This window comes from Lepidothrix coronata, unplaced genomic scaffold, assembly GCF_001604755.1.
Source record: "Lepidothrix coronata isolate B3197 unplaced genomic scaffold, Lepidothrix_coronata-1.0 Scaffold144, whole genome shotgun sequence".
NCBI lineage: Eukaryota > Metazoa > Chordata > Aves > Passeriformes > Pipridae > Lepidothrix > Lepidothrix coronata.
The window spans coordinates 291,162-317,224 of record NW_016690324.1 but is presented as its reverse complement, the minus strand read 5'-3'; the positions used below and the strand labels follow the sequence as shown (position 1 = coordinate 317,224).

The following is a 26,063-nucleotide window of genomic DNA, read 5'->3' as shown; positions in this document are numbered from 1 at the left end:
TGTACAAAGCAGAAACCCTCTGAAAGAGAGGCCTGAATTCTTACTTATTTTATTCTGTTTTTTTCCCCCCTGTTTTCACATTGCTGCATCCCCACTGCCAGCAAATGGCTGTGCCCACACCAGGATGGTGCTGGCAGGGTGGGCAGTGGGACGTGCTGCTGGCACAGTGATGCTCCTCATGGCATGTCCTCCCGTGGGTGACCACCCTGCCCAGCCATCCTGCCCTGGCAAGCTTTCCTCTCTTTTCCAGCCGCCCAGACCCTACATGGGGGGAATTCAGAGCAAACTGGCTGGCCACAGGCAGTGATTATGGTCAGAGACTGTGGGACAGAGACCCTGGGGCTGGGGGACAAATGCTTCTGGTCTGGTGGGAGCACGAGCAGGACCTGACTCTCCCAGGGTGAAGTTATAGGATACAGCCACACAAACGAGGTACTCATTGCAGAAAAACATTATTCCTCCGTTTTCAAGATCATATTGGGCCACTTAATCAAGAGCAAGAGTTTTTCTGTGCTCAGAATGGAGCTGAGAAAGCTCAGGATGCTGGAAGGGCACAAGTCACAGCATGACCCCAGCACGAGCAGCCTCTGCCTCTCCCCACTCTCTCCTTCCCCTCCTTTTCCTGCCGCATGCCTTTTGACTTCAGTTAAAGCAGCAAAGGATGTCTGATGAGAGAAAAATAATACCCCAGATCTCTGACTTCGTGAAGGCAAACATAGCCCCTTCCCTCTCTTTCCAGGTAGAGCTGTTGAGTCCTGAATCAACACAGCAGAGCTGTTGTGGCTGTTGGTGTTGGCCGGGCTGCACGTGAGGCTGCCAGGCCTTTTAACAGGGATAGGTTTACAAACGAGAGCAAGAGCCTTGGGGGAAAACAGGGCTGGGCTGGGGGTTGATTAATAATAACAGCCCTTCTGCTCTCTGCATCGATGGATATTAGATCTGCTACCAAAAAAATGAGAAATTAAATGGCTTAATGCTACTCGATGTTCAGTGCCAGCACTGAATAACTGCCACGCCAGCAGACACACAGGCAGTGAGACACAGCCAGAGAGACACTTCCAATCGAGATTGTTAAGCATATTGCAACCAAATTTTAATGTCACGTCTTCTGCTCGTTGGAGTTCTCAAATCTGTTCTTTCAGCTACCGAAATTTAAAAACTGCTTTATATTTTGCAGGCTTAGAGGTGACTTTTTCCCCCCAGTTAATTAGTTTGAAACCAAAAGGGCTGGGTTGCTCTGAGTTTCAGTGATGGAGCTTTTAGGATATGCGTATATGTATTTTTTCAATATTTTTTTTCACTTCTGAGCTGCTCCTTCTCATCTGGCAGCAAGCTGCTGGAGAGTGAGTCAATATTATTTGATACCTGCCTCATAGCTTAGGGGAAATGATCTGACCACCCCAAGCAAAGCCCCAACAGCAAGTGGCCACATCACAGAAATCCCCTCAGCTTTGGCTCTGTGGATCCATCCCAGCTGTGGGGCAAAGGAAGAGGCAGATGTGGTGACACAGCTTGGCTTTCCAAGGGGACCGGCAGCTAAGCTGGAGGTGCCAGGGAGGGCTGTGCTGCACCTTGTTGGGCTCTCCCAATCTTGTTCTTCCACTGTGTGCAAAAATCCTATGAACATAGCATGGGATTTGAGTGTCATTTATAACCTCCAAGCCCCAAAGGCAACGTGGAGCAGATGTTTCAAAACTAAATGCTGGTCTCCAAGTGCCACAGCCTCGGTTTGGCCTCCACAAATGCGGCTGGTTAATTTATGAATGTGACTTGGACATCCAGGTCTGGGAGGGCACCTGTCACCAGGCTGCTGGGGATGCCTGAACAATCCTCGGTGTATTTGCTAAACACTGAGAGAGCTGCCCCAGTGAGGCAGCAGGGCAGTGTACACAAAACAATGCCATGATTCATCCGAGATTGCCATAACCCATCACATTTCATCAGGATGCTGTGGCATTTAAAATGGCATTTCCTCCCATCTGCTGTGCATTAGCAGACAAAGAAAAAGGAGGAGGGGGGAAGAGAACAGCAAAACAAAGGGGGGAGAATAAAACAGGATTCCTGAGTCAGACTGTTCCCAAAGCAGCTCCTTGTCCTTGCAAAGGCTGAGCCCACCGACTGGGCAGAGGACAGTGACTGTGGCCATGTACAATTTTGCCTCCAGGCCTGGCTACTGCCCAGGACATTACCCAGATGGTGGTGAGACATGCTGGTAACAACCGTGACTCAAAGCCGGGGAGAGCAGCACCTGGAAAACCCCCTCCACACCCAGAGTTGTCCAGGCAGGGCCCCCAGTGAGCAAATCCCCTCAGGCTAATTTGGTCATTTCCTCTGCTTCTCCATCCCTTCTCAGATTTTCCTTTACTTCCTACCTCCCTTCCCTGACTCATCTTCCCTGGGAAAAGAGAACCCCTTTCTCTATTCCTTCACTGCTCCCCTTTCTCCTGTGTCCATGTTAACACCTTTCTTCTCCATCTATCTCTTGCACCTTGTCCCGTCCCATCCCCACCTCCTCCATACTCCCTCCTCTGCTCAGCCCAGTGGCACCCCCGAGGGTTTTTCCAGGAGGGAGAGGGCTCAAAGCTCTTTTGACAGGGCACTCAGAGCAGGGAAATTCAGCTCAGTTTCTGAACTCGGCCATGAAGATTATCCTAAGCACTTTCAGCCAACACTCTGAGTCATGAGACACATCAGAGTTACCTGTTGGGGGTTGCAAGGGTCATGTCCCTGGCCACCCATCCCAACCTGCTCTGGTGCCGAGGCAGAAGGATCAACGTGCCGGCAGCTCGTGCTCTGGCTGGAATCAGCAGCCATGAAATGGGTCAGGCAAGGAGCTGCAGCAGCTGAGGAGCAGCCAGAGTGCCTTTCCTCCTGTCCCTGCTCCCTGCCCTACAAATCACGAAGTCCCTTCACTCTGCAACTCCTAAATAGGCATAAGCAACTCCACATACACCAAACAAAAAGGCTGGATAACGATGGGAGATGTGTCCCAGACTGCTACAACACAGGACATGCCAGAAACTTACGTGTGGATAAAAACATTAAATCGAAGCTTGGAGAGCAGCGTGTTCCTGCAAGCCCAGGGGTCCAGCAGACGTGCCTGGAGGCTGTCAGCTCCCGTTGGGCTCTCCAGCCTGCAGGCACACTCCCTGAACCTGGGCTTGGCCCAGACATAAGCAGTCATTCAGAATGGAATAGGTGTGGACAAGTTTGACCCCAAGCAATAACCAGAGAGCATGTGAAAGTGGCAGTGAGCAAAGCCTTCAGCTTGAAGGCTGAGGACAGGGACAGGGCTCTGTGGTTATTAGAGACAGAGCTGAGCTGGCTTCTCAATTACAGCTGTTTTATCCCCTGTCTGGATTTCCAACAGCTTCCTCCGATCTCTCCGTGACTCAGTGTCTTGGCATGGACAACTCATACCCAAGAAGTTGGCTTTTGAAATCCACCAGGGATATTTCACCTTCCTAAAATAAAGAATGGGCAAAATGTTTTCAACCTCCCTCCAAAAAATGCACACATGCACACACAAAAACCACTCCTTAATAAGTGCATGTTGTTGGGTCTCAGCTGGCTTTGGGCTGGCATATATTTTCCTGGTTATAATCATGCAGCTGTTTGCTGACTGAATAGCTGTATTTATTTTTTGACATGTTTACTAACCGCCTCAAATACCTTCTCTACCTGTAATTGTGGTGCAGCGTACATATTATTTTTTTCAGATTTCTTCATTCAAGTGGGTCGTGTTATTCCCAGGCCCTGAGATGTGGTTTGCTGAGGGTATTCGTGGTTTGAGGGTATGAATCTTTGGACTCAGGTGACCCTGAACTGTGGCAGACCTGTGAAGAAACACTTGGGGGGGCGGGGAAATGGACTCAATTTTTCAAACCATTTGTGCATAAGCGCTCAGGGCTTTAACATCCTCTATTTGCCTTCCTCCAGAGCAATCTCTCCTGAAAGTGTTTCCTGCCATCTGTGCTCCTTTGTCTTTTTCCCTTCCATGAAGTTGGTCAAAGCCAAACCCTTTATGCTTTCTAGTACATGTGAGTCCCAAGCCATGGGAGAGGAGGAGGCCTGAAAATGCAGCAGAGCAGGGGTTTATTGGACTCCTGGCACCTGAATGCTGGGGGAAACTAACGCAGCCAGTTTCCCCAGACACCCTGTGAAGCATCATCCCTTGGCACAGAGACTGGAGAGCTCTGGAAAAGCTGGGCTGGCACAACACCTCGAACCCCAGACCAGCACACTGCCATCATGCCCTGCAGGGCTGTACTCTCCTCTCCTGCCTGTACCTGAGCTGAGTGTCTGCCTACATTGTCCCACCCCTGAGGGTTGTCAGGATGTATTCCTCTCCTTTGTCTCTCTGCTGGCACCTGATGACTTGGTCACCTGTCCTCCTCTCAGCATTAAATGTCCCATCCACCCTCCACCTAGACCTCTCCAAACGGTGTTTTTGCAATTCCCTGCACCATTAATAGTTTGACATTTGTTTGGAGAGCTTTGCTGACCAGGAGGGACCACTCCTTCCTGCCTGAGCCCCGAGCATCAGCTCCTGTAATCACCAGGCTGCTGGTGGGAGCTGTGTTGGTGTTCAGATTTGGGGGAGGGTTTTATATAAACAAAGCGAGTTGAGCAATTCCTGGAGGTATAAAGCCATTCCAGGCCATGTCAAAGCAGGTCTATATCTGTTCATCCACGTACCTGCAGCAGACAGAGCCCTTTGTGAACCCCTGGGGGCTCAATCTCCACCCAACCACACTTTCAGAGGCCACGAAGTCAATGTCCCCAGGCTGCCTCTGTCCACTCAGCCCCTTCCACAGCCTCCCCAAGAGACACCCTTCTGTGCTCTCTACCCAAGAATGCTTCCATTTGGCTCTTCCTTTCCAGCAAGGAGAACCAGGGCCCCAAACCAGGCCACCAGCTGAGACCTGGTTACCTCAGTTCACCTCGGAGCAGCAGTAGCTGAGCCGGGACTCCATCCTGGGGCAGCCACACTGTTGCTGCGTGTTTCATGGCCATGTTCATGCCATGACCACTTGTGCAGGGGGAGGTCAGTCCCAGAAAGGACTGGCCAGGTCTGGGATTCATTTACAGGAGCTGTAAAACTGCCACCTGGACCGTAGCTTTACAGCTTTGGACGATGCTGGTGTCAGAGACGTTTGGTGCAAGAGCCAGCTGGAGCCATGCCAGTTTTATATTTAATCCTGCCTATGAACACGAATAAAGGGTCTGTATTTTGAATGAGCGACAGGCACACCATGGACACTATTAAACCTTCCAAAAATAAACCTCTGCCAAAGTGATGGGAGCCAGATTTTTTCCTGGAAAGTATCAGCGCGGGGTGGGGGGTGGCCGCGGGGCAGCCCCTCTGTCACAGGCCCCTCTCCAACAGCTGCTCTGCATCAGGAGCAGCTTCTTCCCTCTCGCCCTTTGCTTGTTTTAGCCCCTAAAACGCCAGCGGCTCCTCTCAGCAGCTTAATGTCCACTCAGCATTAAATCAGCCCCGAGGATTCAGCTCCGGAGCGCCGTGGATGAATCCTGCAGGAAAATCTGTTCCAAAACGCACAGAATTACACACGGTGGTGGTACCCTAACCACCCCCGCCCCCTTCGCTCCCAGAGCGCCCCCATCTCCTGCCGAGGGGGTGTGAGGGGCCCAGCTCCGGCCGGGCGAACCCCCCTTTCCATCCTCCCCCATCTCCTGCCGGGGCGGTGTGTGAGACCCCCATGGAGCGACACCCCCTCCTCGCCCTTCCCTTCTCCACCTCCCACCAGGGCGATGTGCGGGGCCTCCATGAGGTGACTCCCAGCCGCCCTGCATCGCCCTCCATCCCCTGCCGGGGGCGGTGCAAGAGACCCCCACGGAGCGACCCCCTGCACCCCCCGCCAGCACCAGATCCCCCCTAATGGTGCCCCCGACGCCCCCCTCCGGGACTACATTTCCCATGGTGCGTCGCGGCGGAGGCGGAAGTGACGCGCGGCGGCGCGGCACGCGGAGTGCCATGGCCGCCGGTGGCGGGCGGGAGCTGCTCGCCCTCATCCACCAGCACCTGCTGCGCGGCGGCTTCGCGCGGGCCGCCCGCGAACTGCAGGCGCAGACCGGGCAGGTAACGGGGGCGGACGCGCCCGGGCCTCGGGGGAGGCAGCAAGGCCGCGGCGGGGGGAATGATCCCGCGGAGCGCGCGGGCCTCGGCAGGGCCCGGACCCCCTTGGGGCCCTCAGCGACCACCGGGTGCGACACCGGTGCGGGCCATGGGGCCCTGCGCTCGTGGCTCCGCGGCTGCACGCCGGCCCGCTGAGCCCACGTGGTGTCCCGGCCCCGAGCCGCCCGGGGGAACGGAGGAGGCTGGCAGCCCGCCGGGTAGCGCTGTCCCGTACCGGGACACGTGCTGCTGCCGGGGAGACCCGCAGGGGGACACGTGCTGCTGCCGGGGAGACCCGCAGGGGGGACACGCTGCCCTGCGGGATTCACCGGCAGCGTGTGTGTGGGGATGGCATGGTCCCGTTTGCCCGCGGATTCCTGGACGGGCCCCTGCGGTCTCTGTCTGGTGGTCGCATCTCGAGACGAGGCTGATGCCTGACTGGTGTTCCTTCTGCTTTCACAGAAGTTACTCCCTTCCCTCTCGACCTCTCTCGAGGACATCTTTACTCACTGGGAAAAGTAAGTCAAAGGACGAAATGAGTATCAGGTAGATTCCAGGCTGTGCTAACATGGCATGTGTGATCTTTATTTGCTAGAATTCCCAGTTGTCAGAGTATTTCCAATGATAACTGTGCTCAGCAGACTTTTCTCCTAACCTGTGGTTTCACAGCAATTCATTTCAGATGTTCAAGATTACTGTGGTTTTAAAATTTCCTGAGCTTAGAGATAAGTTGTTACTTTAGTTTTGAGCAGCTGATACTGTTAGTGCTGGTTAATACTAGAATGTTATGAGGCTCACAGTCGTGCTTTACTGTCAGAAATCTGTTCCCTGGTTCTGTTTCACTTTCTTTTTAAAGCCACGTGCTTTGCAGGTGCATTGACCCAGGAACAGAGACGTTGAGCAGATGTTGAAATGCCAAAACTCTTGCAGGGACTTAAACCTTGGCATAGATCACAGATGATCTGGCTCAGATGACATCTTTTGGTTTCAGCCTGTCCTTTCAAGCCCTGATGTGTTCCCAGTGCTTACATATTCCCCACGGGAAGGTCTGCTGTGTGGGGCCTTCCCATCCGTGGGGTGCAGTGACAGTGGCATCTACCCAGGGTTTGCTTTGGTTGGATGTCGGAGTGCAGGGCTGCAGGGAGGCCTTTGGCAGCCTCAGCACTGGGTTATCCAGGGAATTCCTGGAGCTGGGAGTGCTGGAGTGAGGATGCTCCTCAGCGCGGCCGTACCAGCAGCCTTGGGAAGTGTTTCCCTCAAAGGTGTGTTTTTGCTGGAACACCTCATGCCTTGCTGCAGCCTTGGTCCCTGCTCTTGTGCTCCACACTTGGGCAGGAGAAAAGCTGGGTCTAGGTGAGGGTGTAGCAGCACAGAGAGATTTGCAGTTCCTGCCTCTAAAACAGTTTGTTGCTCTTGTGGGTGATAATGGTGACCTTACCCTGCCTGCTGCAGCAAACACTCCCAGACACTGCTGCTGTTAAACCTGAGGGCAACAGGGGACTTGCATCAGGTTTAATTCCTTTTTCTTCAGTGTCACCCTTCTGGTGTCGTCCTGCCCCACAAAGATGTCTATTATTCCTGATCTGCCTGAGCTATGCCTGGTTTGGAGTCAGAAGGAGGGTTGTGTTGACCATTAGTTCTCTTTATCCAGAAGGTGTCCTGGAGTGCTCCTGTGACTGAGCTGCAGTTATTACATCTTGTCACTCCATAGGGTTTTGGCCCTAAAATGTCCTTCCTTAAATTACCCTGTGGCTCCTGCCTATCTCACCAAGGTGTCCTTGGTGCTGTCCAGCAGAAACTCTTCCAGAGTGAGCCTGAAAGCTGAGACTTGCAGTTACAGGAGTGGCCTCCCTCCAGAACTGCATTTACTCTTAGAGGATGCAGGGAGTGAATGGGTGGAAAGGTGCCTGGGGACAGGAGGAAGCTGGACCAGCTCAGTCCTAGGAGCAGCCAGAGTCCTGCAGCCCTCAGATGCTCTGGAAAGCTGCAGGGACAGTGCTAGCAGACACTACATCTTCCCCTCACACAGAATCCCTGAGCTCCTGATCACTGACAGCAGCCTGTGTTGTGCTGTCAGGAAGGTGTTGCAGGATCAGAGCTGCCTGTGTGGGCTGCGTGTTGTTTTATTGAAAGGATTATTGGAGTAGTTACCAGGACTTTGGAATAGTAAACATGCCTTTGGCTTAGCCTGCTTGCACAAAACTTGCTGTTACAGCTGTGCTGCTGGAACGCTCTGGTGACAAGCACAATCTTTACTCGCCAAATTGTTGGACTAATCTTGTTTTTAAAACAGATGAACAAATAAAGTGAGCTAAACTGGCACAGAAGTGAGGATATTTGCCTCTGATAATTGTGTGTCTCAGGGCTTAGAAGTATTGCCTGTGTGAATCACACCCTGTGCCCAGTGTTATCCTTGTAATAAAGCAAATGTGTTCTCTTTAATTTTCAAATGAAAGCATGGGTAACTTTAGCCCACATCATCTGTTCTGGTCAGGTAGGATTTAGAGCCTGGAGGAATCTTTCTCCAGCTTAATGTTTTAACCCAATTGAACAGCTTAAGTGTTTAATGCTTATCTGTGGCCTCTTCCTCCCCTTTTCCCAACATATCTTCTGTAGGTCCAGCTACTTTCTTTCTTAAACCTCTCTGCAGCCTGACTTTCTTGCCCTTTTGACCCGGGAGCCCAAGTTCAAATGGCTTTTACAGCCTTCAGATTCATTTCTTCTGGTCTTGTGGAATACCAAGACCTGTTTGGGGATCACTGCCCTAACCCTGAGGCTGCACTTACTACTCTGTGGCTATAGCTGCCTCCCGGAGATGGAATTTGTTGTGTAGGATGCCTTAGCTCTGTGTTGAACACCATCCTGACCATATATTTTTTTACTTCTCTGCTAAAGTGAGAAAGAGTCTGCTTAGGGCACGGAAAAAAAAGGTCTAGGTTCAGTATCTCCTGAGTATTGCAGGGATATGTTGCTCTTGGGAGTTCCCTGAAGACTAGAGATGCCCCTTGCAGGTTAGAGAATTATTTTTCCCATCCCTTTAGGAGCCGTAGAGGAATTACCCTACCTGTCCTGGAGCCTCACCTGACAGTAAATGAGTAATTGTATTCCAGTTTGTTCAAGATGTATTTTACGCATTTTGACACCATTTCTCTTCCCTAGAACTCCCCCAAATTCGAGGAGAAGAAAGTTGAGTGATGACGAGGCAGCCATCCCAGAAAAGATCAGAGTTCCTGATCCCGTGAGCAGCTCTGAGAGCTCAGAGAAAGAAGAGGATGAGAAAGAAAAGGCAAAAGCTGCAAATGGTAGGAGCCTTTCATCTCCCTGGAGTTGACAGAGTAGGACTGGAGGCTTGTGTAGGAGCAACCCAACTTGCTTGGCTAGAGAAGATGCTTGTAAAGTGATGGCTATTCCCTTGTGCTCATAGAAAAATAGGACAACTAATTTAGCATCCTCTTCTCTTCTCATGTGGAGTTTCTGAGGAGCACAGATGTCTGCTGAAGCTAGAAAAAAAGCTGTTATGATTCATTGGGAAGGGATGGGTGTTGTTGCTTGGATGAAACCTTGGGAACCTCTCACTGCCCACTGTGGAGCACTAGTTGGTCCCAGGTGTGTGTGGGGTCAGCAGGATGGGCCTGTTACATGGGTGAGGGAAGGACTTAGTTGGTCTGGAAACCCAGTGCCCCTGTCTGAAGTGGGGATAGATCCCTGGTGCAGCTGATGTGGGTGGCGTTGGCTTGCAGAGTCTAACAAAAACCCATGTGTCTGATGTATTTTGGCTCAGTTCATCTGCTGTTGACCAGCCTTTGAAAACCTGCAGATCTTGGCAGGTTCCTTGTCTTGGTGCTGGGGAGAAGGATGGGTTGGAGGAGCAAAGCACTTGTCTGTCACAGGGACAGCAGTGATGGTGGTGTTGGGGCAAGTGTGGAGATGGGACCCTGCCCTGCTGCTGGGACCTTCCTGCAAACCAGAGGCCACATTGTTGTGAGAAACACACTCACAGAGCTGTTCTGTGGCTCTCTCCTGTGCAGCAGCCAGCCTTTCTCTGGCCACAAACTCAGCAGCAACTGTAGAAAGCAGTGAAGAGGATGAGTCCTCGTCAGAAGAGGAGGCGCCAGCTGGGAAAGGTGCAGTGGCGGTAAGGCAATTCTCATGGCTTTGAGATGGTACTCTGAGGCCAGGACTGTCCCAGACTCCTTAGCATGTGTAGAATTGTGAGCTGGGTTGGAATTCTTATTAAAATGACCCTCCTGTGCTGCCATAAGCCTTCTCTCAGATATCTGTCTCCCAAATCCTTCCTTAAAGCGCTTGCCTGGTTGCCGGATTGCTGTTGAAGGTACATTGTCTCCAATTTAGCCCCTCATCTGTGTGTAGGCTTCTAATTTTCATGTTTCCTGTAGGTGACACCAGCTGTGGTGGTTGGCAAAGCTGCCAACTCCCTGCATTCTCCTCCCAAGCCCACTGCCCCAGCGGGCAGAGCAGCGGCACTCCCTGCTCCCGACAGAACTGTGCTCTCCAACAACAAGCAGCAGCCCAATGCTCTGACTGCAGCTCCAGCTCCAGCCAAGGCCCAGAAACTACCTGCTCCTGGGAAGCCCAAACATGCCACAGCAGCCGTGGCCAAAGTAGGGCAAAGCAAAGCACCAGTAGTGAGCAAAGCACCGGAAAGTTCCAGCAGCAGCAGCAGCTCCTCATCCGAGAGTGAGGAGGAACAGGAGACACCGACTGCGAAGGCCCCAGCCCCCAAAGCGGGTAAGGAGCCTGCAGGGTGTTGTAAATGTGTGTGTGTTGCTCCAGCTCTGCTGTGAATCGGGTCTGAGACGTGCCTTCAGCATGTTCCTTTCAGCTCCCTTGCTGGAAAGCTCAGAGTGATGCTTGTTCCTTGGGGAGGCTGCTAGAACACTGCAAAGCAGCCAGCTCTGGAGCTCCGTGGGATGAATCCAGCGTGCTTGCTCCCATTTCAAGCAGCAGATCCTGTGCTAAAATGTCTGTCTGGCAGCACCCAGCATTACAGGGTTGGGGGTAACAGCATAGTGTGTCCGCAAGAGATGCAGTACTGATGTTACAGATACTTTCAGCTTTTTTGAAAGGCACTGCAGCGTTTTCTCTTTATTCCCAATTGCAAATGATTAGTTTGGAGTTTTGAAGTCTTTAGGGAAATCTTTAAGTGCTTTGAAGTGTGTGTGTGTGTGTATGTGTGTGTTGGAGGAGGGGGGTGAGGCACAGACTGTTGAAGCTCTGAAAATGATTCTTCTCTTGGCTCTTTTCCAGAGGAGGCCCAGCCAGGCTGGGTGCCCCTGCGTGTGGCTGGGCAGCTCCCCGTAGGGTCAGAGGGTGGCCAGGAAGCATTTCCCATCTCTGCCTGCACTCTTGGAATGGTGTTTGTGGGCCAGTGTTTGTCTGGAAAAGCTGCTCCCAGCAGGCCACTGATGCTTTCAGCAGGGCTGGGTCCTCTTCCCTGCAAATCCCTTAGCCCTCTCTGCGGCTTGTTTTCTTTCCCTGACTTCAAAAGCCACATTAGCATCGCTCTCTGGGGGCTCAGAGCAGGCAGCAGCTGTGACATCTCCTCGCTTGTGTTCCAGAGCCGAAGCAGGCGGCTGGGGCTGCCGAGAGCAGCAGTGAGGAATCAAGTGAGGACACATCCTCTGAGGAAGAGGAGCAGCTGGCAACTCCAGCCGTCCAGGTAACCACTCCAACACATTCTTTGTCCCTAAGAAGTCACTTCCCTTCTTTTGGAGATGAGAGGAAATGCTGCAATGCTGTATTCTGACAACACCCTTTACCTTGGGTGTGTGAGATCCCCAAAGCCAGAGAACATGCTATGTGGCTTAGAGCCCCGTTAACCCCTACTGGCATCAATCATTCCATCCCAGTTTCTACTAGTGCCTGAAGCTGAGGGAGATCCTTTGATCTGTAGGAGGTGATTGGTGTGCAGTTTCGCGGCTGTAGTCAGGGAGTCTGTGGGGAAATTGGCTTTTTTTCAGATACTCCACAACCCAAGGGTCTGAACGAGCCTGTCCTGGTCAAAGTTAGCAAGGCAGCTTGCTTTAAAACATTCCATGCAGCCATTTTCTTCTGAGGTGTTACCTGATTCTCCTGTTCCCTTTTGTTACCAGGCAAAACCAGCTGTGAAAGCAGCGCAGTTTAATGCAGCACCTGTGAAAAGTGCACCTGCTTCTCCGGTGTCTCACAAGAAGAATGCAGTGAAGCAAACAGCGCTGGCACCAAGCCAGACCAAACCTACATCCACAACGGTTCCAGGGGCTGGGCAGCCCATTGACACATCAGAGAGCAGCAGCTCATCAGACAGTGAAGATGAAGAACTTCCTTCAGTAACCCAAGTGCGTCTGTCTGAAACTCTCTCTCTCCTTGCACACCTCTCAGGGCTGGGAACTGCAGTGAAAAGAAAATGTTGTAAATGCACGTAGTGTGTATCAAAGTCTTGTTGGGGGTGGGAGGAAAAGGCGTGGGGTGTTCAAAAGCACCTCAGTGTCTTGGCTCTGAGCTTTAATCACCCCACTGTGCCTTTCTTAAAACAAAACAAAAAAATCCGTCAGTACTTTTAAATAAAAAAGCCTCCCAGTAATTCCTTTACCATCTGAAGAGGCAAATTGTCGTGGTGGAATTTGCTCCTCAGGTTTAAATAGCAATAAATAGTGTCTAATTTGTCAAGCTGTAGTGCAGTCCAGCTTCCCAGCTGTGGAGAGTGCAAAGTGCTGCCTTGTACCTCACTGGAGGGGACTATTAGTAGCAGCAGGCTGATGAAGAATATCTGGTCTTGCTTTCTCATCTTGGGAGACTATCCCCACACGGCTAGATGAAAGAATTCCTTGTGTCCTGCCAGTCACTAAACTTCCTTCAGGGTTTGTCTTTCCCAGAGGGCTCTGAAATCTCTTCCCTTGATTACAGTCTAAGCAAATGAATTATGCTGCTGGAGAATTTGCCTTATTTCACTCTGTTCATGTCTTGTCCAGACAAAGTCACCTCCAAAATCCTCCCAGACCGTCCCATCCCCAGTGAAACCTACACCAGCAGCATCACTTTCCGTCAAAGCATCTCCAGCAAAAACACTTCCAGTGTCACAAGGGAAGCCAGCACCAAAAACAGCAGTGCCAAAGCAGGCTAAAACCCTGCTGGGAAGGACTGCTGCTCCCACAAAGCCTGCTGAAAGTGTAAAGCCAGTGGAAAGCTCTGACTCTTCAAGCAGTGAAGAGGAGGATCTCCCTGTGCCCATCAGCCAGAAGGTAGGTGATCCTCATTCAGCCCAGTGCCAAGGGATGGGGTATGCAAGACAGATGTTTATCCCTTAAATGCTAATACTGATCTCTTGAATCACCAGAAGTATGTTGCATCTCCCTCAGAGAGGAAGATCTTCCTGCTTGGAAGCAACAAGTACAGCCTAACTCTGCTCACTCAGCCATACCAGAGGAGGGTGGGGGGTACCCTGTTTGATACCAGTTGTTCTCTTCACTCGTGCATTGCCCCTCTGGAGTGGGCCTTGTGTGCAGGGTCACGGGTAGCTTGGTCTTGGCTCTCCTGTGAGGGTTTGGTTTGAGTTCTTTAACCATGAGCACAGATTGGACCCAGGTGGCTAAACTCAAAGGGAATTAAATCCCACATGTTGTATTGAGACCTTCTGCCTTGAGTCTGAGCTGCAGGGCCCTTCAGAAAGTGCCCTGAAAGCAGCCTTTTGGAGATGGCACGTATTGTCTGCAAGGGAGGAAGAGAAGCCGGGGGCAGAGCCTCACGTGTCCGTGCAAGGAGGCTCTTTGTCAACACATCCTTTCAGTATTGACAGGCAGGAGCCAGCAAGGCTCTGCATTTTTGTCTTCATAGCCTTGGTCTGCTAAGGTGGGTGGAGGGGGACGCATCTCTAACAGTTAGCTCTTGCTGCTCTCTTCCTGCGTGATTGATTGTATGTGAGGATTCAGCTCTGGGTGACAGGAGCAGCTATTTTGATAGCTGTGCCACAGGGTCCTGCTGCAAATCCATCAAGACTCGTCCGTTTTAGCAGGGTTGTAGGTGAAGGATGTGATGGGGTAGGTTTGTTTCCCCCAGTGTTGATTCTGTGAAGCTGTCAGCAGCAAGTTTTACCTGCTGATTTAACCACTTCAGCATCTTCCCTCTTGCAAACTGACACAGCAAGGAAGAGCTTGTCATCGAGGGAGCTCTATTTTTGCCAAACAGGCTGTTTCTTCCCATGTTAGTAACCTACAGGCAGAGACCACGAGTGAAGCCTGGAGACAAACCGTTGGGCTTAGCTGTGTCCACAGTCCTGTCCTCCCAGTCAAACTCTTCTTAGCTCATCCTCACCATCTGCTACTTGGGCATATGCTAACCACTGACTTACTGTATCCTGCAACTTCCTCTGGCTTCTGTGCAAGATCCAAACAGATACAGAGCGTTGGAAGCTGCTTCATCCTTCCCTGTGGGGGTGGATTAGCACAATTAAAATGAACATCATGCCTAAATTGAACTGCTTAATTGGTATGTTTACCCCTGAAGACTCAGGAATATTTAGTTAAAGAAGTTGACAAGGTGTTTTGCATATTTTTGGGGGGGAAGGATGGTGATGGGGGACAGTCTGACCCTAAAGATGCTGTGAGCTGCTTTGCTTTCGGAACAGCTAATTCTGCTCTGCCTCTTCTCCTGGACGTTTTGAGCCAAAGGTGGCACTTGAACCCTCTATGGACAGGTTTTTGCTTCTGTTTACAAGGAGTAGGTGTGAGATGCACGTGAACCCACGTGTTGGGAACCCGTGTCTTCCTTGAGCATCCCGGGAAAACCCGTGTGGGCTGCGCTAGCAGGAGCTGCACCCGCAACTTTTTATCCTGGACCGCAGGCCCTGTGGGGAGAGGCCAGATCTCCAAAAGTCAGAGAGTCTCTTTGAACCCTGTTGCCCCTCCCGAGCATTTGACAGCTGTACCTTTGCTGGGCCATGACACAGCCGAGATACTGGTCCCAGTCCCGATCCGATCCCGCGGTGCTTCCGCGGTGCACAGGCAGCGATGGAATGTGGTTGTACAACGTGCTGGGCGCACGTGGCTCAGTGTTGTTCCCCCTGTTGTCATGCAGTGCTGCATGATGCAAATGGACCCAGCGAGTGGCAGATGGGTTGTGCGGGAGCTGAGTCATCACACTCACGGAGCCGCAGGCAGCTCCTGCTTTGGGGGCTGGAGAGGGAGCAGGAAAAATGATTTCCTCTTGAGTTATTTTCCTCCTCTCCGAGTTACTTCAGTACCTGTGACTCCCAAGCTGTCAGAAACTCTCTGCCTGTGTTACCTGCTCCCTGGGTGTAACTCGGCCGTGCTGCCAGTCTGATCCCACCTGCAGCTGTCATCCATCTGATGGGGATGGAGGGACCTTGGCCTCCTTCCAGGAAGATCTGAGGAGTCCTGAGGCTGTGCAAACCTTACGGTGATTTCTCTGTGGATGCTGTTGTGTTCTTTCTGTGTTAGGATGCTCCTGCATGGCAGCTTGTTCCCACTCCCTTGCTAAGTTAGGAAATCAAGCAGCCCTGTGCTGTGCATCCGCACAGGGGGAGAAACCAGTCCTGTTGCTATGAAGGGCTTAAAACTGAGTGAGTGGGCTCTGATCTTGGTAAGCTCTTCCCTTGCACAGCAGTGCTTGGGACAGCAGGGAGAGGAGCTAGCACGCTCAGAGTAATGTGTGTGAATTCTTCTGTGTGCTTCAAGTAGTTCTCTCTCTTCATCTTTGCAAATCTGGCCTCTCTCCTGGAGATTGTGACTCACTGGTATCAAAACAAAACGGAGAATTGAGGTTTGCAGTCCCCCCTCCCCAAGCACTCGTGGAGGTTTCTGTTTCTCTAAGCAGAGTCAAAATGTACTTGGCTTGTTCAGAGAGCTGTTCTGTAATGGGATAAACATGCAGATGCTGTTGTCTGTTTAGTGTTTGGCTTGGAGATGATAAACACTGCCCCAGTGGCAGGCTGTGGCAGGGCTGTGCCAGGAGGCATGGTAGGATTGGTCTTTTGGGGGGCCTGCTAGGCTGGTGCTCTCTGCTGCTGGGGTATATCACTGTGTTGGCAGCATGGCAGGGGGGTGGCAGGGGCGATGCAGCTGGGCAGGACTCTCTCGTTGAGTGCCAAAGCAGGCTGCCATCACATGCCAGGGGGACAGGGTCTGCCTGCCCTGGCAAACACGATGTACTCTTTGGCAGAGCAGCCCAGAGATGAGCCATGAGTGGAGTAAATGGAGTGGGTGCAGAGCACTGTGAGCCTGGGAAGTATCTGTGGGGGGTGAAATTCCCAGATCTGTGCACAAGTGCTGCCTGTCCCTCTGTCAGCATTAGCATTCAATGTGCAGGACGGGGGTCTGCAGCCCTCAGCACAAACTGGGAGAGGGGCCAGGAAGAGAGAGAGTCTCACCTGGCAGTTGTGTGTCTGAGACTGAGATGACTGTGGCTTCCTAGTGCTGACACAGCAGTTGCTTTGGGAAGTGGCTTGTGGCCTGTCCTGGGACATCAGTGTCGACAGGTGCTGTAGAAAGTGAGTGTCAGAGGTTTTTTGTTGTCTGAGGATTTCTGAGACCTATTGGCACATCAGTTTCCAAGGTGAATCCCAGTCTATCTCTGCCTGCCCTCTGTGTCCCCAAACCCTTGTGACAGCCCTGTGTTAACACTGAGCCCTCCAGCACCTCTAGGATGTAGCTGCTCTGTTACTGTCTCTGAATCTTGCAAGTGTTAGGGCACAAGGCTTCCCAGCTCAGTAGATTCCCTGAGCTGTGGGTAGGTCATACTTAAATAAAACTCTTCCTTGGAGTGAAAGGCTTGGGGTTGCAGTGCTTTCTCCTCAGGCTCCTGTCCAGCCAGTGTCTCTGCCTGAAGAAGGAATTGCTGTTGTGTGCTTACGAGCACTGTCAGCCTGCATGCTCGTGAGTGAAACACTCTCGGGTTTCCTGTCAGAAGCAAATTGCTAAATGCAGAAGTATGTGTGTACAGCAGCTCAGTCCAGGCAGTAACTGAAGCCTTTTCCACTCCTAACGTGCCAAGGATGGAGTGTTGGTAACAGCTGTGTTAGGGTAAAACAAAACCCAACTTGAGCTGAAACTGCACTTAAACTCCTAAACAACACCTGTACTAACACGGCATTTCTGGGCCTGTGTTTCTGTTTTGTTAAGAGGTTAACAGAACAGCCCGGGCCTGTTCCCAACCTGAGCCAGACTGCTAAAGCTGGGCCGCCTGAAAAAGCAGTGGGAAGCACCTTGAAAAGCCAGGTCTCAGAAAGTGGGAGCAGTGACTCCTCTGACAGTGAAGAGGAGTCCCCTGCAGCACAGAGGCAGCCTCCACAAGCTGGTGAGTCTCCTTGTAGTAACCAGGATCCCTCACCTGCATCCTCGTGGGTTTCCTCCTCTCCCTTGCACATGGAACAGTGCGGCCTGTTGTGATAGCTCCTGCTCTGGATAGCCACAGAGAGCAACTCTTTCTCACAATGACAATCTCTTATGGTTTTCCTGCAGTGAAAACCAATTCTGTGCTCCAGCCAACAAATGTGAAGAAGGCACTGGCTTCGACACCAGCCACAACCCCTCCAGCTGCGGAAAGCAGCGATGATTCCAGCGAGGAGTCAGATTCAGAGAACGAAATAGTCCCCCCTTCTCAGGTGAGTGTGTAGACTGCTAGTTCTGCAGCTCAGGAGGTCTCAGGATTTGGAAGGTGGTAGTTGTGCAGGTGATATGTGGTTCAGGGGAGCCCCCCCTTGGCTGGATCAGGTTTTCTTGGCAGTGTCTGTGGATCTGGGTGCCCATCTTGGCCACAGCAATCTTACAGTGTGTGAGAGCAGTGGGGAGTGTGAATGCTTTGACAGGAACACAAGTAGACACATGAACCCAGACCTCCTCTGGGACTCTGTTGCCTCTGCTCTACTCTAGGAAGTAAGACTGAAAAAGCAGCCAAATCCTTCCAGGCAGCGTCTTTCCATCAGCTGTGTAGCTCCAAGGCAACCCATTGCCTGATTCCTCCCGAAAGCTTGGAGCTCTCTGGACTCCTCTTCTGCAAGCCTTGGGAGGATGGAAGGATCTGTCTTGAAGGGTAGCACAGTGGTCCTGCTGCCTTTCAGCTAGAGGAGCCAGACCCTGCCTTGGAGAAGGGAGGTGACTCCATATCTGTGCTGAGAGCACGCTGAGTGTCATGGAGCTGATCCCAGTGCTGCCATTGGAGTCTTTTCATGTCTTCATGCCAGTCCTGCAAGGCTGTGGCTGAGCTCCCTGGGGACAGAGCTGCCTTGGTGGGAAGCTCTCTTGGGTGTCTCTGCGCTTCTGCTGCAGTTTGAGCCCAAGAAGCTGCATGAAAAAACACTGACTGAGGAACGTGGCTACCGTTCCTATGTGGTGGTGGCTTGGCTGGTGCTCTGAGCCCAGCTTAGTGGCCAAGCACACTTCATATCCCACACATACCCATCTTCTGCCAGTGCCTTTGCTGGGAGAGGGACGTTATGTACACTCAGGAAACCCTTCCCCATGTTGGCCTGATGCTGTGGCTATGGAAAGGCTGTCTCCCGCCAGCTGATGGACAGGCAGCCAGCCTGAGCAGTCCTTGAGTAAAGCATGCTTATAGTACTAAGATTGTATAAAATAATGCAGCTGCTGTAACTTGAGCTTTGTGTGAGAGGGCTGAGAGCTCACACTGGATTGGTGGCTCTGCATGGCAGAGCGTTGCCTTTTCCTTTCTGAAGGCCAGATGTTTTGTGAGGGAAATGTCAGCCCACAAAGGCCCAGCTTGTCAGAGATCTGGAGAGGCAGAGCTGCTCACGTAGCCTTTTTGGTAACACAAACAAGGAGGCCAAATGCTCCTTCGTGGCTCCTGCTCCCTCCTCTGCTGGCATTTGTGTCTTGGCCCTGTCGTCAGTGCCTGATTTCCATGCCCCTGGCTCTTCTATTTTTAACTCCTCTTACATTAAGTTTGATGGGAGGTTTTAAATGTGAGGCAACAAAATTGCGTCTTGTTAATTTACTCCGTAATCTGTTGCTGGCTTGTGGACCTGGAGGCACATTTTCTCTGTGATTGGTGTCTTTGTTTATCCTTCTTACCAATTAACTCTTAGTGTGTGATTTTTAGAATGTAGAAGACATCTTGGAGTCCAAGTGGTGGCTATGCAAAGGTTTGCAACTGCAGTCTTGCTGGTGCTGCAGTGGGTAGGGATTCACAGCCTGCAAGCACAACACATTTCGTTTGCCCTCCTGGTGGGTGCCTTTGGGGCACTGAGCTAATGCTTTGGCACTCCCGGGGTGCTGACCCTTACTGCTGCTCATGGCTGTGCCAGAGGCCTCAGAGGCTCATGGGAGGCAGAGCTGGTCTGTAAAGGAGAGAAGGAAAAAATAAACAAAAGGCCTTGGTGCTGAAAATGATGGAAAGGCTCATGAGTTAGTGCTGGATTGGTGTATACTTCTTTATCTTTTCCTTCCAGGTTGTGCTCTGTCGTGATTTTCTTTCTCATCTGTTTTAGAGTCTACCCCAGCAGAATGTCAAAGTGACTGCGGTTTTGAGCACGGTGGCTGCAAAAGCCAATGCCACCCTGCCCGCAGGGAAGAAGGTAAAAACTCCTGCTGTCCCTCCAGCAAGCAGAGTGTCTGAGAGCTCCAGCATGGATTCCTTGGAGCACAATGTGCTGACAGGAAAGGTAATGATGGAGGAGGTGGGAGCTTCTCTGAGGAGAGGGAGAAGATGGGTCTGCTGGGGTCTCTGTGTCCTGCCTGAGAGATTCTTGGGCTAACCCTGACACGAACTGCAGTAGTGTCACCTGAAGAAGGGACGAGGTGGTCCAAGCCCATCTGCTCTGGGCTGCTGCTTATAGTTCATGGACATGAGCAGTTAGTTATTCCTCCTTTCAGATCTATCTCATTTTCCTCTCCCTAGGCCCCTGCTGCTTCCAGCTTAAAGCAAACGGTTCCTGTGGGAAAAGCTCCTCCAGCCAACACTGCCGCCCCTCAGGCTGCTTTGCTCCCAGAAAGTTCCACTGGCAAGGTGAAGAAGCCAGGCCTGCAGCCAGTGCAGAATGCCCAGCTGAGCCAGACCACACTGCCCACCCAGGCAGAGGACACCACAGACAGCAGCAGTTCCTCTGACAGTGACGAGGAGGAGGCGCCCAAGGAGCCCCCCAGAACTGGTCAGTTCTCTCCAGAAGATGCTTTAAGTGCTGTCAGGGTGGAGACAGTGCTTTGCTACCCTGTAGGAGGTGTGTAGTGGTTGGAGAGTGGTTCCTTCTGTCCAGCTTGGCAGAGCACTCCTCTTTCTTTGGAGGTAGAAGGGCCTTTTGGTGGCAGCACCTGTGCTGGGTAGGTGAGCTCAGCTCCAGACAGCAGTGGTGGTTTTAATGGGATGAACTCTGCTCTTCCAGCAGGCTCGCTGCAGAAACCAGGAGTGACCCAGCCAGCCCACAGCTCCTCCTCAGAGTCCAGTGAGGAGGAGGAGGAGGCAGCATCACAGGTATGGGACCTGAGCAGGCTAGGATCCTCTCATGTCTTGCAGCAGGCTCCTAAGTAGGATTGAGAGAGGACTCAGTCCTCAGTCGTAGCAGACAGGGTGCTGGGTGGATTTTCCAGCAGAGAACTGGGGGCCCTCCAGTGGAGTGGTGTGAGCAAGACTTTTGGTGGGGGAAGAGGGAGTCTCTTGGACCTGGAATGCTTCCCCAGGTAGCCAGCCTTGGGTCCAGGGTTCATGGTGCCTTTGCTGGGAGAAGAGACGGGAGGAGATGGTACCTTGCAAGGGTTAAACCAGGAGAACTGGTGCACAGTGCCAATAGCAGCAGGAATTTTTTTCCCCCACTTTTATTTGTAACTTAACCCGTGTCCAAGCCATTAAATTCCCTTTGTAAGTAACGTGCAGGGCGTGCAGCACATCTGCAGTGCATTAGCTGTGCGTGGGCGCACACTCATGGCCAGGAGCCTCCCCCAAGCCTGCCTTGCTGGGCGAGAACAAAGAAGAGAACCTCTGGCCGCCAGCTCTCATGGCTGTCAGCTCAGCTGGTGTCTGTCAGGGCTGGCCCCTCTCCTGGTAGCCCTGAGCTCTTCAGAGCTGGCTCCACCAGTGGCCAAAGGTGGGCCCTTCACTTGGAGTATGAGGACAATAGCAGCAGAGACAGCTCTGTGTGTCTGGTGTGTGGGAGGCTGCCCTGCTGTGACTCTTCAGTGTGTCTGTGCTGTTTCAGTCCCTCCTCACAGGCTATCTGGGCTTCTCCAAGGCCCCAGCAGCACCCCAGGCCCCAAAGACGGTTCCTTCCCAGCCTGTAGGTGAAGTGGGGCCGGGGAAGGCAGCTGTGACTGCTGCAAACTCTCCCGCCAAGGCCCCTCTGAAAGCAGCCCCAGCCGACAGCTCAAGCACTGACAGCAGTGACTCCGACACAGATGACAACCAGGTGGCTGCAAACCACAAAGCAGGTGGGTCTCCTTTGGCAGGGTTGGGAATTTGCTTGTCCCTGGAGCAAAGCCGTGCTGGCACAGGAGGGTGACACTGGCGAGGGTGTCAGTGGGACGGGCCGTGTTCCCAGTGTTGTCTCCATCACGGAGCCCAGCAGCATGGAGTGCTGCTGCCGTCTGCTGGCTTCCCTGGCCATGGCACAGGCCTCTCCCTGAACACCCTGCTCATGCTGGATGCTTGTGAGGCTCAGTGCTCAGTGCCTTTGTCTCCTCTGAGCTCTGCTTTATCCACAGTAATTAACAGGAGCAGGGAGGGCTCTCCCTGGAGCTGAGGCACACTGCATTGGTGTGCTGAGGTAGTGATGGCTTCTGTGGAAGATTCAAACACTGGCTGAAGAACATCTGCTACACAGTGCTGTTATTTAAGCCTCCCATTGGGCTGTATGCCCAGTGCTGTGTGGGGTCTGTAGCATATCTGGAGTGCAGAGCAGGGGAAGCAAGTGGAAAGACCTGTGGAGAAAGGGAAAGTCCCACCATTTCCCTGGTTTGTTGGCAAATTGCAGAAATTGGAGCTGGAAGCTGCTTCTGCTGTGGTGTGAACTGTGGCCTGGCTGTGAGCTCTGGCCTGCTCTAGAGGCTCAAACAGGTCTGTTGGCCCCTTGAGCACATAATTACATCATGCAGAAGAGTGTTGAGGAGGTCAGGGCTATATATGGGCTCGAGAAGGCCCAGGTGCACTGGGGTTTGCCATGGATGATGGTTAAATGTGGTGGTGTGGATACCCCCACCACCTTGGTAAGTCCCTGACTTACTGGGAATGGTGTCCTGGGGAAGGACTGATCTGTCTGTGCTCACCCATCTTGTCAAACAGCCAAAGCTGTTGTGAGTGTTGTCACCCCCTTCCCTCTCCAGATAATTGATCTCAGGCTGAGGCATCTTTCTTTGACTTTGCTATAGGTAGCCAGCAGGTTTAGCTTTCTTGTGAGGAGTACTGGATGCTCCTCTTCAAATGCATATTTCCATCCTCCTGTGACTGTGGTCTGTGTAATGAGTGCTCCCTGAGTTGTCTTCTCTCTCTTGTCACTGTTTCTGCAGAAAACAACCCCCCTTCAGGGCAGGAAGCCACAGAAGCCTCCAACAAAGAGAAGGTGGCAGGAAAAACAGAGCCAGGTCATGCCAGCCGCAAACCTTCACTCAAGAAAGCCCTGGCAGCGAAAGAGAATGATGTTGGTGCAAAAGAGGTGCAAGTGACCCCAGGACCATCACATGCCCCGCTCTCCGTCCCACAGTCAGGGGAGCCAAGCTCAGGGAGCGAAACTGAGGTCACCACTGCTGCCAAAGTCCCTGCAGTGCAGGCAGTGGAAGGATTGGAAGCGAAGAAGAAGAAGAAAAAGGAGAAAAAAGAAAAGAAGGAAAAGAAGAAACCATCCTCCACGGCAGACAAGGCTGTGAAACCGTCTAAGAGCAAAGACAAAGAGAACAAGAAGCAGAAAACGTCTCAGAAGCGGAAACTGGGGGGAGAGGATGGGGCTGTGGGGCAGCCCAAGGAGAAGAAACGGAAAGGTCAGGCTAATGAAGAAGTACCCAAAAAGAAAAAAAAGAAAGAAGATGGTGACCCGGAGAAGACAGCAGGCAGCAAGGAAAAGAAAAAAACAGCTAAAAGTAAGCATGCTACACTTGGGGCCTAGTTGGCAGTAGGTTCTTGCAGCTGATGCATGTTCAGCCTCCAGTGCAGGGCCTTGTAAGTAGCACCCACTTCCCCATTGGCTTCCTGCTTGGCTGCTTCCCTCTTAAATCAGAGTCATTTGGGTTGGAAAGACCTCTAAGATCATCAAGTCCAACTATTAACCCAGGCCCACTCCCAAACCATGTCACCAAGTGCCATATCTACACATCTTTTAAATATCTCCAAACAGCCTGTTCCAGTGTTTGACAACCCTTTCAGTGAAGAAATTTTTTCATATACTCAATCCAAACCTCCCCTAGCTCAACTTGGGGTTATTTCCTCTTATCCTGTCACTTGTTACCTTTCTACAATTTGCCATTCTGTAGTGCTCTGCCTGCTGCCCTAATCCAAAGGCCATTTTTTTTCTTTGCAGTGCAGCCTGCGTTTGCAAACCAGAGCTGGTTCTGTGCTGGATCTTGTAGGCTTTTAAAAAAAAAAGAAAAGGAGATGGATTGGCTGGGCCAGATCTGCTGGAGTTTCTATTCTGCTGAAATGCAGCCCTTATTTTTGGAGCAGACAGACTTGTCCATTGGCCCTCATGTGGGCAGTTGCACATGGGTGAGCTGAAGCCTCTTGGAGCATTTGTGCTGAGCTGAACCTCGTGCCCATCCTGTGTTAGCAGCTCCCCTTGCTCTCATTTCTGGCATGTGCCCAGCTCCTCCAGCCCTGAAGCGGTTCCTTGGAGCGGGTGGGCAGCAGGATATGGAAAGAAGGGAATCCTATGTAATTCCACCCACATGTGTAGACAGATGGTGGGATCAAATTGCTCTGGCTCAGAGGTATTAGGGAAACATCCCTGGGTACAGCTGCCTGTAGCAGGCTTCCGGCCTCATCCAGTTCCTGCTCTGGAAAGCTTGCTCAAGTTTGGATGTGATCAAAAACTTACTGGGGGTTCTCCTGCCAGTCTGTGCTCCCTCTCAGAGGCTGACAATACCAGAATCCCTCTCTTAGTTGGCTTTTCTTTCCATCTCCCAGAAAAGAAGACTGGAAAAGAAAAGAAGAAAAGCAAAAAGGTGTCTTTTGAAGGGGAGCCTGTAGCAGATGGCTCTGCTGAGGTTCACAAGAAGAAGAAGAAGGTATGTGCCAGACCCTGGGCTGGGTTACCGTGGGCAGAGCTGTTCTGAGCCATGGCTGTGGTGCTCATCCCATCCTGGCAGCGTGCCAGGCTGGAGAAGGAACAGAGCCATGTCCTGGCCTTGCTGGCAGTACAAAGGAGCCTGCAGTTCACTGTGGCCAATCTTGAGAAATCTTTGTTTGGGATTAGGGTGGCTCGAAGAAGGGCTTGTTCTTGTATCACTGCCCCAGGAGAGATCCCTGTCCCTGGAGGGGTCAAACCCAGGGGCCCTTTTGGTGGCAGAGAGAGCCTGTCCAAGGAGTAAGTGCTGCTCTTCAGCTCTCTGTTCATCTTGTACTGCATCCCATTCCAAGGGCTCAAAGGGAGACTACAGGATGTTCCTTGTGGTGGCTACCACCTCCACAGGGACATATCCAGGAAGCCTCTGTGGCTTTGCTGGGTCCTTCATGTTTGCGGTGCTGATGATAATTATTTATTTCTCCCTGTTTTCTTTTTAGAAGAAGAAAACAGCTGAGCCTGAAGGACTGTGAGAAGGTACATGGCCTGTAGATGGGGACTATCCATTGGTACCTCAGAGCGGCGGTAACCTTGGCCAAATTCAGAACTCCTGGGCCAGTTTTGGGAAGACAGTGTGCCCTCTAAGTGGTCACTGAGCCAGCCTGGCCTTAGATTAGAGGGCCAGGGAGTGGAGCAGTGTGAGGAATGTCATGCAGCCGTGTGCTGGCTTCTCTGGATGTGTCTGACCTCAACTCTTTAGCTGCTGAGAACTGGATATCCAGCTTGGATGTTGCTGACCTCTGTCACCAGCAGAGATGAGCGGCCTCTGGCAGTGTCTGTCTGTCCCTGCTGACCACAGGGAGCTTGGAAGAGTGATGTGGATTAGATGGTGATGTTGTAGCCACCTGAAGTGGACCAGATGCCTCTGCCCGTGCTCTGCTCAGCTGTGAGGCTGTTCTCCTCCTCCCCATCCCTAACGCTTTTAACTCCTCTCCCCAAAGGTACCGCATTCCTGTGATTAAGGATTTATGGGTGAAGATCAAACAGAAGAAAGGAAAAGGAAGCTCATCAGGAGAATTCCAACTTTTTTTAAAATATAATTTATAATTTCTTTTAACTGTGACTTTTAGAGCAGAGCAGTGTAATTTTCTGCCTCCTCCTGCCCTGCTGGGGCCCAGAGATGTGTTTATTGTCCCTCCCCGTGGAACAGAACTGGAGAAGGCAGTTTGACCAGAGCAGAGCACAAGCTGCTTTTCTCCTTGTTGACACCCAGCCGTCCCTTTCTCTTACCACAGAGCTATATTTTTAAGAGAAACCTTTACCTTTTTTTCCCCTCCTCCTTCTGTGACTTGTGGTGTCAATCCTTTTGCTACTACAGAAGAGAGCTCGGGTTTCCTTTTTATTCTAACACTGACAGTAGTGATTATCATGTCCGTGGAGTTGCACTGAACAGCTGTGTCCAGCAGTTGTTCTCAGCCAAGGCAGAGTCAGTTTTTGTCTTGTTTTTTTTATGGAGTACAAAATAAACCCCAACAATATAAGATTTTGCTTCTGCTGCTTTCAAAGGAATGGAGGTGACCAAGACCACCTGGCTGTGGAGGATGTTGTGGGTAAGAGAGCAGAGCCTAATGTCTGCCTGGGTTCATGGGCACTATTTCAACCCTTGGGGGAAAAAATAATTGCTTTCTTCCTGCTCCCTGGGGACAGACTGGGATCTAGGAGGTGAGGAAAAACGGACCAGATCCCCTTGTGCTCTGT

At 51.8% G+C, this 26,063-nt stretch overlaps 1 protein-coding gene across 3 annotated transcripts; it reads left to right on the top strand.

The window, feature by feature from the left end:
• The first annotated feature begins 5,993 nt into the window (after window positions 1-5,993).
• TCOF1 (treacle ribosome biogenesis factor 1) lies at window positions 5,994-26,052 on the top strand. Of its 3 annotated transcripts, XM_017827955.1 has the most exons (18): window positions 5,994-6,103; window positions 6,602-6,657; window positions 9,299-9,441; window positions 10,168-10,274; window positions 10,537-10,888; window positions 11,719-11,819; window positions 12,253-12,477; window positions 13,111-13,380; window positions 17,275-17,449; window positions 17,614-17,756; window positions 19,599-19,772; window positions 20,009-20,258; window positions 20,490-20,578; window positions 21,300-21,528; window positions 22,603-23,169; window positions 24,209-24,309; window positions 24,806-24,842; window positions 25,307-26,052. In XM_017827955.1, the coding sequence occupies exons 1-17, from the start codon at window positions 5,999-6,001 to the stop codon at window positions 24,836-24,838; spliced, it is 3,120 nt and encodes a 1,039-aa protein (XP_017683444.1). In that variant the 5' UTR covers window positions 5,994-5,998; the 3' UTR covers window positions 24,839-24,842; window positions 25,307-26,052. The 3 variants fall into 3 exon arrangements, with proteins under 3 accessions (XP_017683444.1, XP_017683445.1, XP_017683443.1); XM_017827956.1 differs by having other exon boundaries at window positions 20,493-20,578; window positions 24,806-26,047; XM_017827954.1 differs by having other exon boundaries at window positions 24,806-26,047.
• The last annotated feature ends 11 nt before the right edge of the window (window positions 26,053-26,063 follow it).

Coding starts and splice junctions, on each gene's coding strand:
- TCOF1 (XM_017827955.1), top strand. CDS start 5,999: ATGGCCGCCGGTGGCGGGCGGGAGCTGCTCGCCCTCATCCACCAGCAC. Junction 6,658..9,298: donor ATCTTTACTCACTGGGAAAA/GTAAGTCAAAGG, acceptor TCTCTTCCCTAG/AACTCCCCCAAATTCGAGGA. Junction 20,259..20,489: donor CAAGGAGCCCCCCAGAACTG/GTCAGTTCTCTC, acceptor CTGCTCTTCCAG/CAGGCTCGCTGCAGAAACCA.